This window comes from Gallus gallus, chromosome 9 (assembly GCF_016699485.2).
Source record: "Gallus gallus isolate bGalGal1 chromosome 9, bGalGal1.mat.broiler.GRCg7b, whole genome shotgun sequence".
In the NCBI taxonomy this organism is placed as follows: domain Eukaryota; kingdom Metazoa; phylum Chordata; class Aves; order Galliformes; family Phasianidae; genus Gallus; species Gallus gallus.
The window spans coordinates 18,914,139-18,927,575 of NC_052540.1; the positions used below are offsets into that span (position 1 = coordinate 18,914,139).

Consider the following 13,437-nt stretch of genomic DNA (forward strand, 5'->3'; position numbering starts at 1 on the left):
TAAAAGCACAGTGACATTTGCAGAGCTATTTCTGCAAGAAAGAGGTGACAGTGGGGTTCAGGTGCTCCTGTTCCCTAAAACCAGCTCCTATACTTGTGAGTTTCTGGCTCCTTGCTTCTCACATACGAGAGAAGAGAAGATGCCACACTGGTGTGGACCCCAGTTATACTGGAAGGAAAGAGCACATCCTGCTTGTTCCCCACTCTCCAGACATCACACGAACTATTTAGGAACCACACACTGAACATCTCCCAACTACAGCAAGGACAGCAATGCAATCTAAAACCAGGGGACGTGACTACTAAGAAACAGAGAGCTTTCAGGCATGCGAGGCTTTGCTCAGCTCTGAAGCAGACCTGAGAAGTCTCAAGTTTGCTGTTCTACATCTGTCTGTTTTTTCCAGACAAATTAGTCGGCCTAATACCATATATCACTTATGATTCTGAGGCCATCACAGCTGCAATAGAAAAGTGTTTTGTTACGAGAAAGGCTTTGCTCTATTCTACCAAGCCATAGGGTGAGATAAGTCACTGGGATAATTTTAAATACCAGTAAATACGGCAATTGAGCAGTAAATGTCTCAAACATCAGAATAATGTAGCTGGTTGCAGCTGCCTGGCTGTTAAATCACAGGCAATTCTGGGCATTAACAGTCCCCGCGTAGGGATTTAGATAAATATTTCCCCAGCCCTTGCTAATCATGCTGTCACTTATAAATGAGCAGCCAGCTTACCTGCTGCCCTCTGCTAGAGAAGGTCTCCAGCCCTATAAACACTTGCCACCAGGCATTGTTACTGCTGTGAAAAACAGCACGAGTGAACAGGATGGCTCACAGCAAACACTGCACTGGACAGAGATGTCAGAAGGATGTTTGGTAAAGTACCAAACAACCATCTCTGTTGTGAGGTTCTTAACCAATGTAATTCTTTACCAGCCACCAGCATTTTCTTCTTCAGCTCCTCATCAACAAACACTCTTTCCTCCATCTGCCAACTACCCTTCCTGGTAGGAACAACTTGGGATTTTGTTTCAATTTTGCATCAGGATTTAAGAAGTTTGGGTGTTCAGGCACATGCACCCACCTAACACGTACTTTTGGAGTTTTACACCTTACAGATTCTGCTTACTGCATATCCATCTACATTCTCTTCTATGCTGTTATTTTCCTATACGAGTTTGTCCTCGTGGGACCTTGGCTCTTTCATTTGTGTTGCTCTGAACTTCTTTAGCAGCTACTACCACTGATATTTTGTATTTCTATTCAGATTCAGTATTTTAACAAACACAAGCCAGTCTGCAATAAATCCTAACGCCTCCTTTGGGTCATCAGTAAGCCATCCAGCATGGACATCTGTTCCTTGGAACAGCCCCCGTACTGCAAGGTTGACAAGTTCCATGACATCTGTGTCCCATTAGGACTTGGACAAAGCCACCCTGCATGATTCATAGTACCTGCGTGTGCTCTTTTTGTAGCTAGCACATATCATGTAACTAGGAACCATACGTGGGATGCCTTATCCCAGGGAAGGAAGGGCAAAGAGCATACCAGCATTGTGCATATTTCAGGGCAAAACCAGACACATTTGGGCAAATGGAGAAGTCACTGATTGGTTGTTAGCCGAAAAGCAGTAGGGAATTCAGAAGAAGAGGTGGGAACTCCCCTGGAAGTCCTACTTGGCAGAGCAGGGTGGTCTCGGTGTCCTCCTGAAGTCCCTTGTAATGAAATCAGATGGAGAGCAAGAGTGCCAGCTCCATCCCTGGACAACACTTGCAGAAGGGCAGGGTCAGAAATATTTTTTATGTACATTGCTCCTTATAATTTTGTGGATTTATGTGATATCACTGTCAAAACTTCCCATGGGTCTGGATCAGATCCTAATCCCTTTGGAAGCCCTGCCTTGCCTCGCCTTGCCTGACAAGACCCCACCTTCACTTGCCTGTCAGTTAGACTAGATGATCTTAGCGATCTTTTCCAACATTAATGTTTCTATCTGTGACCCTCTGCAGTTCATCCCCAGATCCATATTTTCCCCGCAGCCACGAACTGCATGAGATCAATGATCTAAAAATATAAGTATCTACACATTCTGCTCAATCTTTGAGAACAGTGTAAAGCCATTTCAGCTAAGAATGAACTGATCACCTCGGTACCTGCATGGGCCACAGATCTTTTTCTCTTCCCAACAAACTCTGAACTGAGCAGAGTAATGGACTTGTAGCACACCCAGGTACTTCTGGTGCACTAATTATGCTTTTCACCTTCTCACCCTGCACCAGTACGAAAAATACCTTCAAGTACAGCACTGAGGAAAGGCAGACAACCCATCTCATCCAGCTGCTTTTCTCTGAGAATGACAGAGCTGAGAAACTCTTCTGAGGCAACAACAGTAATGGACGTCCCACAGTGAATGAAGTCATAGAAAGGTTGGGAGGGACCTTAAAGATCATCTAGTTCCAACCCCCTCCCATAGGCAGGCTTGCCAACTTCTAGAACCGGCTGCCCACGGCCCATCCATGGCCTTGAGCACCTCCAGGGATGCGGGACCTGCAGCACTCTGGGCAGCAGTTCCACAACCTCACCACCCTCCCAGTAATAAATCTCCCCTCTTTTAATTGCAAGCCATTCCCCCTTGTCCCATCACTATCAGACTGCGTAAAAACTCAGCCCACCTCCTGCTTGTAAGCTCCCTTCAAGTACCAGAAGGTTGCAATGAGGTCTCCCCAGAGCCTCCTGCAAGCTGAATAAGCCCAGCTCCCCTCGACTTTCTTCATAAGAGGTGCTCTAGCCGTCTGAACATCTTCATCACCCTCCTTTAACAGCTCCGAGGCAGCCCTACAGGGCTCCTCACAGGGTGAACTTTGGCAGCCCTTTACCCTGCATAGTGGCACTTGACCCTGTAGAAAGGCTAAAGGGTTCGGCTACACAACCTTGGGCTCAGCAACCTCTGTGCTTGGGAATAGCTCTGAAGCCTTTCTAAATCCACTTCCCTATACCAGTCACGTTTGGGCTGGCTGTGACATATGTCCTTCTGCAAACTCCCATCCACGCAGATTCCTTTTAAAAGGCTTATTGGGGGAAAAAAAAAATAAAAAAAAAAATGAAGCTATTGATTTTAAAAATTAGCATTTCCCCCCGAGAGCCCCAGAGGTGGCTCACCAGAGCCAAGCAGCAGCAGAGCGGGCACGGGGAGGTTTTAAATCAAGGCAAAAAGGCAGGACATAATGCTTCCAATTTACTTCCTTAAAATGAAATGTGCAAGCTAAAAAGCCATGAATAAGCACTACTGAACACTGCAGCCACCAAAAAGGCATTTTTAAGCCACCCCCCCTTTCCACCTTTATCTTGTCAAGAGACTGTATTTTCATTGTGTTTGTATGGTAATTTAAATCATGGCAGAGCTCAGAGCATACAGTGTAATTGTAAGTCAGCGAGGGTTTGAATGTCATCACTGCTGTGCAAATAACATCATCAGCTCTTCAGCTGTGTCAGTAGCATTGCAATTATGTAAGCAACTATTATTTCCACCCCTGATATGCCATATTAGGACTTATTTGGGGTGCTGGAGCTGACAGGTATTCTGTAAACACGAGAAGCACACGACAGCACTGAGCTGTGAAGGAGCACTGGTGCACCCCGGGCTCAGAGGGTGTCCCCAGTGCTGGATGGCTCTAATGGAGCAGAGGGGACATCGTTCCTTCCCTGGTACCTCCCACTTCCCTTCTTCTGAACACCTTTCATTCTCTCTCAGACACAAGCCCTGCTCCCAAAATCTAACGGGTTCCTTATAATCACAGAGGAAAGTCACAGAGACATTTTAATTTGGTCTGTTGCAGAACAGCCTTGGGGGTTTGGCTGTTTGTTGTACGGCTGGGCCCCCGGACGGGAGCTTGGCACGGAGCGATTTGTCTTTCTCAGCGTTCCTGCCTGCTCCTGGCAGATCAATGATGGCCTGAGCTTTTATTTCAGCTCCTTAGGAATGAGTCCGGCATAACGATGCCTTCCCCTAATCCACCATGCTCACACGTCACAGCAGAGCCAGCCCTGACCTTGGAGTGCTCCTATTGCAAGGACCTCACAGTACTAAAGGAGCAAACCACAAGCATGTGCCCACCAGATTCCCCCGGAGGCTCCATGGGGAGGAGGAGGCAGAGCTCCTGAGCACCCCAAGGGGCCGAAACAACTGTCCACGAGCTCCTCTGCTTGCTTAGTTTGCTCCCCACCACGCATACACCCCTCATATCGACAAGAGCTCTGAGCTCAGGGCAGAAGAACACCTTCACAGCAGCTCAATATAAGGAGAAACACAACAGTGAGCCCCACTCAGATTAATTTGCAGGCAATGCTAAGTGTTGTGACTAACAACACAAAGCTCAACTGAATGCGTGTCAGAATGACAGATTAGGATGGGTTTTTTTTGGCTTTTTTTTTTTTTTTTGCAGCTTAAAATGCATTTGGAAGATTGATTCTTTAGATCCTCACATTATATAAGTTCTGAGTGTAACTGAGTGCAAAGGGAGAGGGGTCTCATCTTCACCATATGGAAACAGTGCGCATCGCAGCAGCCAACGAAGGGTTTGAATGAAGAGAGATAGCCAGGAAGTTATGAACAGCATCTATTTACAGAATACCTGCACACAGTACTATTAATGTGTATTTTTTACTGTGGACATTCATTTTCAGTTTTGAAGACACCCCTGCAAGCTATCTGAATACTCTCTTTATTAGAATAATTATGTTTTTATTTGCGGGGGACAGCGAGGTCATCTCTCCTTTTACAGTGTTCTCCAGTGAATTATATTTCATGGGAAAACATATTTATTCAGAACTTCATTTTGATTTAATAGAAAAATTGTTCGTGCCGTGGCACTGCAGAATACTCATTTTTCTCCATGTGTTGATTTTTGGCATATAAATGCCAGAAGCCTCTGTTCTCTTCCCTTATCAAGAAAGACTTGCCTGAGATTAATTTCCTCATCATCCTTTCCTTTTAAAGTGGCTGTTTTTCAATGCCATTTAAAGACAGAGTTGTGATAAATTCCCACATTCAATGCGCAGATTTCAATGAAAGAAGTCTATTCCACAGTAGTGAAGTAATTGAAATCCAAATGGAAAGGGACAAAAAAAATGTATGAAATCATGTACCGTTACTCCAGCCAATTGTACAGAGGTTCCTTCGCGTGTTTTTTCTTTCTAATAACAATTAGTTCTGAAATAAACTAATTGCAAAAGTTTCTAATGCTTTTCCATAGGGGAAAGGACATGGTTCTGACACTTCTTTGTAATTGCAGATTGCGATAATTGTAGACTTCATATACCAAACAGAAGACAGTTACTTGAAGAACAAAAAGCGGAGAGCAGCAAAGAGGGAGAGGAGGAAAATGAAGAAGCTTCAAAGTGCAGAGCAACATCAGAGCCCGGGAAGTACAAAGCTGTCCCTCACCAGCCCTAAGGACATGGCCACACAGCCAGTAAGAGAATTAGCACCCTAGATATCTGATGTATAGGTCAGCCCAAGCCACCTCTTCACTTAATGAGCCCTCCCCTCGCTATGGGGTACCTGGAACAAGGCACTCCTGCACTTCATTAGCCTTAACCGACTGGAATAAACGTCCAGGCAAGGCTTAGTTCAAATTGCCTTGTTTATTTAAACAGTAACACTCAGCCACGCGTTTTTCTCTCTACGTATGTGAGGAACAAGCTGGGGAGGGCAGCCAGTGGTTTGCACAAACGCTTGGATGCAGCTGCAGAGCACTGGCTGGGGTTACAGCTCCGATACCTGCTCGTTCAGGTGGGCCCAATCTGAACAAAGGAAGAGAGCCCAACATCACCCCTTGGTTGAAGCCATGGAGTCCTTTGCTCTTCTCTGCGTGCTAAGGATGAACTTTCCTCCGTTAGACAATAAATTTTAACTTTTATTTATTAAAAGACCTATTTTTCAATAGGGATCACCTTATCAGGTAACGTTCAGCAGCATCCTGCAGTGATGCACACAGCCTCTCCTCAGGCTGGCATTTCCTTTTCATTTGCAGTGTTTACTTTGTAAGAAAATAACCTCACTCATCAAAACGGGATTCAGTTCCTTACACGTTCTCATTCCAAAGTGACTTTAAAAGGCAGAAAGGAAAAGTCCACTTGCCAGCGCTCAGACTTAATTAGAAATCCAGGACCCCAAAGGTATTTAACCAATTAACCACTTAATGATCACAGATAAGAGTTTAAAACCTGCAGATTTTTAGCTGCCACAGACCATCTTCCTCAGCTCTCATAAAAGAGTTTTAAAAACTAAGAAAGGACCAGCACAAGTCCTTTGTTGGTCTTTTGATGGCCCTTTGTTCACTGCCAACAGAGTAAGTACAAAACCTGAGAAAAATCTGAGCTAGTTTGAGCTCCTTAAACATGTGGGACACAGAAATGAAGAGTTATTGCCCTTTGGAGACAGCATTATTTTGCTATGGAGTTGGTTTTGTCAGATGAAGTTTTATGACACGTAGTGGCAATCATCCATCTTTGATGAGCAGACACACACTAAATCAGAAAGACTGCTCCCCACGGATCATCAAGTCACAGTCAACGCAGAGTTGGGTAAATCATGAGGCTCTTAAGCAAATATTCTTAATTTGATGTAAACCGGCTCACTATTCTGCAATACTTTATGCAAAATCATGCATTTTTACTTAGAATGATGACAAAGAATAAAGCGCAATGAAAACAGGTGATCTTTGAGAGGGGCTTTGTGAGAACCTTAGACTCGCGACATGGAGCAGCAGGTCCCTTTCAGATAGCTGATATTCAGGTAGGGCAGGAAAAAAGGTGCTGCAAATCAATTCATCACTGCGAGAGGGAGAAGCCATTGCCCAAATCAATCTGCAAGGTGTCTGAAACATCTGGGCCAACATCTGGCTACAGCGCCCTTTAGCCTCCAGAAAGCCACAGACTAACACAGTTGTCAAAAGAAATCATCTGTGAAACAGCACGAAAGAAATATGAAAGAAGCCACTGTCGTGGAGAGGGGGGTTGCTGCTTTCCAAAAAAGCCCACATTGAGGCCCAGGCCCGAATCTGCATGCAAGGCTTTTACTCAAGCACACAAGTTAAGACCACTCCACTTTCAGGTCACTTCTGTTCCAAAGGCTAGTTTCCAAATGAATGATGGGCATTTGTTTTCCTCCACTGTATCCTTTTTTGGGTCACAGAGATGATTTATCTGTCAACAGCTAGGTTCACTGGCCCCAGGCAACTTTTGTCAGTTGAAACCATTCAATGAAACACAAAGAACACAGTACCAATTTTAAAAGGAAAGAAGTATAAATATCCTCTCCCAAGACTGCCTCATGGAGTCTTTTCCTTGCTGTTGCAATCATCACCTCTATGTAAATGCCAGAATTTCTGCACCAAACCCTAGAAGGGACAGTGAACACAAGCAGAGAGAACTCCTCCAGGTGTGGGGGAGTTTACTGTTTGTCTATAGCACTGTGACTCTCAGAGGGCTCACTGGTTGGTCTTAAACATTTTTTGCTTTCACTGTTTGAGAGGTCTCTTCTGTCAAAGGGGTGCTCAGCTAAAGAAACCCAAATTAAATATACCACCAGTAGATGATACCATTGGGAAGGACCAAACTAGAAGACACACGAATGACACTCCCTGCTAGGCCTTACGTTAGCAGTCTGCTGTTGCTGCTCTCCCTCTGTAGTCAATCAGAAGGAAAACGTAAAACAATTCTGAGCACCTCAGCCATGCACCTCTGCTAGCATCTGCCTCCAGCTCCATGCCATGCCAAAAATGAAGGACAACACAACACTAGTGTCAAGTTTTCCTTGAAAGTTGACTCTACAGATTGCAAACTCCTGAGAGCAAGGAACATCTTATAGCCCCATCTAGGTCATCCCTCTAGAAATTACCAGATAACACCGGTATTCCAAGCACCATTCAAGAACAAGTGTAACACTAAGAAATTTATATATCACTAGTTTAGCAATATAGAAGACATACAAGAGGTATCAGGTACCAGACTACTTCCAAGACACAGACCACGGCTAAAATAAGATAGATATACACACACAGCACTGTACTTGCAGCCTAACTGAGGATCATACAAAGGCAACTTATTCCTTATTCAGGGTCTAGATGCAATCATACAACTTTAATCCCAAAGGACAGAACAACAGCAGGCCGCAGTTTTACATTTGCCCGACTGAACTACAATCGTTGTCACAAGAGCCAATTTCACGTTGGCTGTTTCTTGCTCTTGTTGCAATTCATCACGAGAAGACATGAGATCTAAGATACCTTGCCCAGGCTCAGCCCATGAATAATACAGCACATTGCTTCAACCTTTTCAGTTTGCTTTGTAGTGCGATTGGCCAACCATTGCTGTCCTCCCCTGTTAACCACCCCATTAACCTGAGAGGAAAAGGTGGAACGGACGGACAATTAGCCAGCAGAATACTGAAAAGGTTAACGCTGAGGCACAGGGCCCTGGCTTTCTTCAGCTTTAATGGTATTAAGATTCTTTCTCTTCCTTTTTCAAAGTCTGCAGTGAAGAAAAAAAAATAAGAAACTGCACAAGATGAACCTTTGTTCTCATTTCAGATTATAATCATGTAGTTCTTTTCAGATGTCACACTTGGATGATTCTAGTTTATGCGTGAATAAACTGAGAAGAATGTTTATTTTTACCCCTCTCAGTATGGAGAATATTCAATTAGAGCAGTGAACTTTTGCTTTGAAGCTGGTCATTCTTGAGCGAAGGGAAATGGGAGAAAGTGGAGGCAAAACAGCTCCACATGGCTGCCTGCCTCCGGAGGGTCCCACTGCTGCACCAACCGCGCTGCTGAGTGGGATGGGGATCCTCAGCGAGAGGGAATGGGGAAATCACCCTATGCTGGGGCTGCCCCCAGGATTCCCTTGGTCTGCCAGGGTGGGCAGACCTGATGTTTCTCAGGCACAGCCAGAAAATAAGGCACAGCGGGTCCTGGGGAAGTCTTGGGAGCGCCAGGTGGAAGCAGCTGTCCCACCTCCCAAAGTTTCCCCATACACCTTTGGGAAAGATCTTCCAATTTTTGTACAGTAGATCACACTTTATGAACAACAATTGCGTGCGTCAGTATCAGAAAATGCTTGCAGAAATCTTGCAGGCCAAAAAGCCAATTTCGACATATCACATCACTTGTAAAGCTTTCTTCCAGGTGACCCCGCTGTGCCAGCCGGGATGGCATGGGATCCCCCTCTTTGCACAAACACACTACTTTGAGTTGCCCGTAATAGCAGTGATCCTAAATACCACTGGTGAGGGAAGCAGGGGCAGAGAGGAGGGGATGTTTCCACCACCCATCAAAACTCCACGGTTTACATTTATTACAGTTACAGACCTGCAATAACGCTGAGGCTTTCATTATTATAGTAATAATGTAATCACTATTTTGCTTAAGGAGAGGAGTGATATTCAGACAGGAAGAATTACTAACAAAGAAAAGAACGCTTTAGATTTTAAAAATGACTTGTGCAGTTTCTCTCTGTAACACACTGCAAGTCCAGAAGGGCCCATTATGATCACCTACACGCAAACAATTTTTACACCTTTTGATATATGGGATCTCAAGTAACACACCACTTCTTTTTAGCATCGCTCTTGAGCATTACCTTTGATAGGACTTTTACAAACTATGTACAGAAACAGTCACGCTCCCTGGGACATGCTCATGAACTAAGAGATTAAAGGAGCACAATTTCTTTTCAGGGATTCAGTGGTTCCTTTTAGGATTCAAGTGTTATGATATTTTTGGAGCAACGTTAGTGACAGAAATCAGCACAAAGTTTATCAGGCTGAAGGTACCTTCAATGAGTTGATCTGAAATCACCTGTGGCAACTTTAATGAGCCCTTAGTTAAAACCCTTCTTGGCCTTAAGTCTGGAAGAGAACTCAGCGTTTCAGCATTTAGTGAGAAAAGCGATGGCAGTTTGCTGGTTTACTGCCTGTCCATTACTCTACCCACTGCCATTCAGGACTAAAGGGAAAACATCACCTCAAGAATTCCCGGTCTCTGCAGCTGGTTTTTACAGTTCGCTATCACAGCTTAAAGCACATCACTGATTAGGAGAGCGGTAATACTGTCAAGAAGCAGATTAAATTCTGGGCCGTTGAAAAGACAAATGAAGAGAAAGAAAAAGAAAGACAATCCATCACCACGTCCGTTCCAGTGTTTGGGTGACCTAGAGAGTACCTATGGCAGTGAATGAATTGTCCCCTTCTGCAGATAAAGGACTAAAACGCACATTGTTCTGTGTGCTCGCTAAATGAGGGCTTAGGAGATCTGTAAGAGAATGGAGTGCCAGGAGACACGCTGAGTTGTTATACTGTCTTCAACAGCTTCTCTCCAAAGCCTCTTTTATAAGCAACACAGCAGTAACTTTATTTTTGAAATATATTTATCCTCCACCATTGTTAAATGCGCCCTAAGGATCTTTGTTTTCCAGAGGGATGAGACCATCAGCTTCCACATATCAACAAACACGAAGGGGAAGCTTTTTTGGTAGGACAGGGAGCATCGTTTGTTATAGGGGTAAAAGCTGGAGATGCAAAGAACCTCATCCTGCCATTTAATTAGTAATCAGCAACGATCTGTCAGTCAGAACTACTGTAATTCATGAACTGTTAAGTCAAAGCAGAAATGGCAAGTAATTAGACAGTCTCCATTAGAGCTTCACTAGCACTCGCTCATACAGCAAGGGTTTCAATCTGAGAGAGAAATGGATGTGCAAAGCTCCTTAATATATTCAGCTTTTTAATTAGCAATCAGTGCTGATTTGCCAGCCATATCCGACTCTAACGCGTGAGCCACTGAAACACAGGGAAAAGACAGATTTTTAGAATCAGTTATGCTTATATTTACATCCTCTCCAGGCTGAAGCATAGGAGAAACTACTGAAATATCATCTTTGCCACCACAAAGCAACAGAAAGCACATAAGAGTCTACACTCCAAGATAGCCAATAAGTTCCTGTCTGGGTAAAGACAGAAGCTGAATATTTATGAGCACATCAGTGCTGAGAGGTAGTCAGCATCTCCCAACGCCGACAAACAAGCATTACCATTTTTAACTGTAAGTGAAACAAAACCTCCAAGAGCTCAGGTAACGCAATTTATATTCCAGTCAATTCTATTTTAGAAGAATCCATAAACAGATTGATGGTGCACTTACCAGGCTGCTGCGCTGCCCTCGATCTCCACATGAGGAAAGGGAAAGCAGTGGTGGAGAAGAGATGGGAAGAAGTCATCCTTGATCTGATCCTCACAGGTGATAGAGCATAATGCAATGGAGAGCACAGCAAGGACAGAAGAGCAGCAAGGTCCCAGCACGGTCCTGGGCAGGCCACAGCACATGAAGACTTGCTCAAAAACAACAGCCATAGGCATAAAAACAAAGGAAGGCAGCTGCTTACTCCCAGTGAGATACCCTCACCTCCACTGCCAACCCTTAAATGAGGTCTAGGAAGGGGTGCATCCTGGCCCCACACCTTCCAGTCACTCCGGTACATTGCATGCACCTGAGCTCCCCTGGGTTGGCCCCACCTTCCCACCAGGTGCTCAATCAGTGCCTCCAGCTGTGACTCAGCATTTCTGCTACACAGGGAAACATGAGCTGCCTTTGCAGGTGGAGCAGAACACAGCCTGCCTCAGGGCTGTGGTGGGCACAGCTTTATTTCACCCCAAAATGAGAAAGGCCCTAGGGAGCCCCTGTTAAACCGAGCAGCAAAGCTGGGTTCTCCATTTCTCCAGCATGAGGCCGAAAGCCACTTCCTTCCTCCCTGGCCATTAAAGCATCTGAGGTCCTGAAGGGAGAAGGGCAAATGAGAGGTACAAAGGCCCTCCTCTTTCTACCAATATTTGTATTAACATCAGAACTTCGTTTAACTTCTCAAAGATGAAGTGCCTGCATTAGGCCTCCCATAGCTCTCCCTGTATAAGATAAAAATAAAAGAATGCTTCACATCTCTTTAAGTATTTAATGACTATAAATACATATGTGTGTGTGTATATATATATATATATATATATATATGTGTGTGTGTAACTCTTTTCTACATCAGAGGACAGCGCCCACTATAGTCAAGCTCTAAAATCAGTCAATATATGCAACAGCTGATTAAAGCACCAGGGCAGCTTAAACCAATTACAAATTGCAGGTAGAGTGGTAATTGCACTCCTAACTGCCTAAACTGGGCACATGCAAATGCATCATTGCATTTGAATAGAGGCTCTGATAGAATACTCCGTGCCAGATGAAAATTCAGCCCTAAGTAGTAGCAATGTTCTTATCTAAAAATGACTTTTGTTTGCCTAACATCTGACAGTGCTAAATCTATTTCACAAGATGTTTAATTAGTTTGTTTTCATGGTGTTCTCATTTCCATTCTAGCTCTCGTTATTGATGGGAGAGAGCAGGTTTCTGGCTCTGCACTTAAAAAACAGTCCCAAGGCAAAGAACGTGGCATCAGTTTGCCTTCACCTTTCCAATGTCAGCTGTGTAGAGCATTCAGCCAACATTTTAAGCTCTCAACAGCTTTTGTGCTTTTAAAGTACGTTCTAGCTAGCCCCTGCTTTGTCTCCCATGGCTGGCTTTCATAGATTGTAAACAACCATCTCACAGCAGAGTTTTCAGTTCCTATTTTTGAAACAGCAACTATTTTCCTGCGAAATACAGGTCAAGCCGTCCTGTTGAATCTACAACACATTCAGAAACAGGTGCTCTCAAGCAGCTGTAAGCTCTCTACCTCTTCTCTTTCAACAAAAACCTATAAAAGATTAATTGTCTTAGTCCATAAATGCTTTAATAGCTTTCAGTGAGTGTGCATTTATGAATTATAGGTACAGCTTTGTGAAAGGCTGGGCTGCACAAGGCCCGGCTCAGCCATGGAAGTACCCGTGATTCAGATGTCAGCTGAAGAAGAGTTCAACCCCGACCAGCGTTCCAGGCTTCCTGCAGCCTCTTGGCCAACTACTGGCATCTTTTGGGCCTCGGGGGAGCTTTTTCTGTTTTGTTGTTGGTTTTTTTTTTTTTTAAAATAAAGCAAGCAAATACATTGTTTCTTCCTTATCTACCATCCTGCCTGGCTACACACCCTTCCAAACTACCACTTGATAACACAGACTTAAATGCTGTTCACATTACAAACACCTGAGCACTATTTGTATTTTAGGATAGGTTGATAGCACAAACCATGACTGCATCACAATGTTGAGAGCGTACTTGGATTAACACCATGAAAACACAACATGCTACTTGTCCAAGGAATTTTCTTCTTTGAGTGCTATCACCCAAAATGTCAAGATACATACACCAATGGGGAAGACAGCCATGCTGCTAGAGAACTGCCTTCACTTGGAGAGATACTTCCACTTACCCAGAAAGCATCTCAAACGTGGATAAACTGGAACTT

General features: G+C 44.2%; 1 protein-coding gene across 2 annotated transcripts in view; it reads left to right on the forward strand.

The window, feature by feature from the left end:
• SPATA16 (spermatogenesis associated 16) overlaps nucleotides 1–5,656 on the forward strand; it is an 85,851-nt gene extending 80,195 nt beyond the window's left edge. For both annotated transcript variants that reach the window (XM_040705898.2, XM_040705897.1), the window contains exon 11: nucleotides 5,290–5,656. In XM_040705898.2, the coding sequence (XP_040561832.1) occupies nucleotides 5,290–5,490 (201 nt within the window). In that variant the 3' untranslated portion in view covers nucleotides 5,491–5,656. The remainder of the gene's footprint in view (nucleotides 1–5,289) is intronic.
• Nucleotides 5,657–13,437: the final 7,781 nt, after the last annotated feature.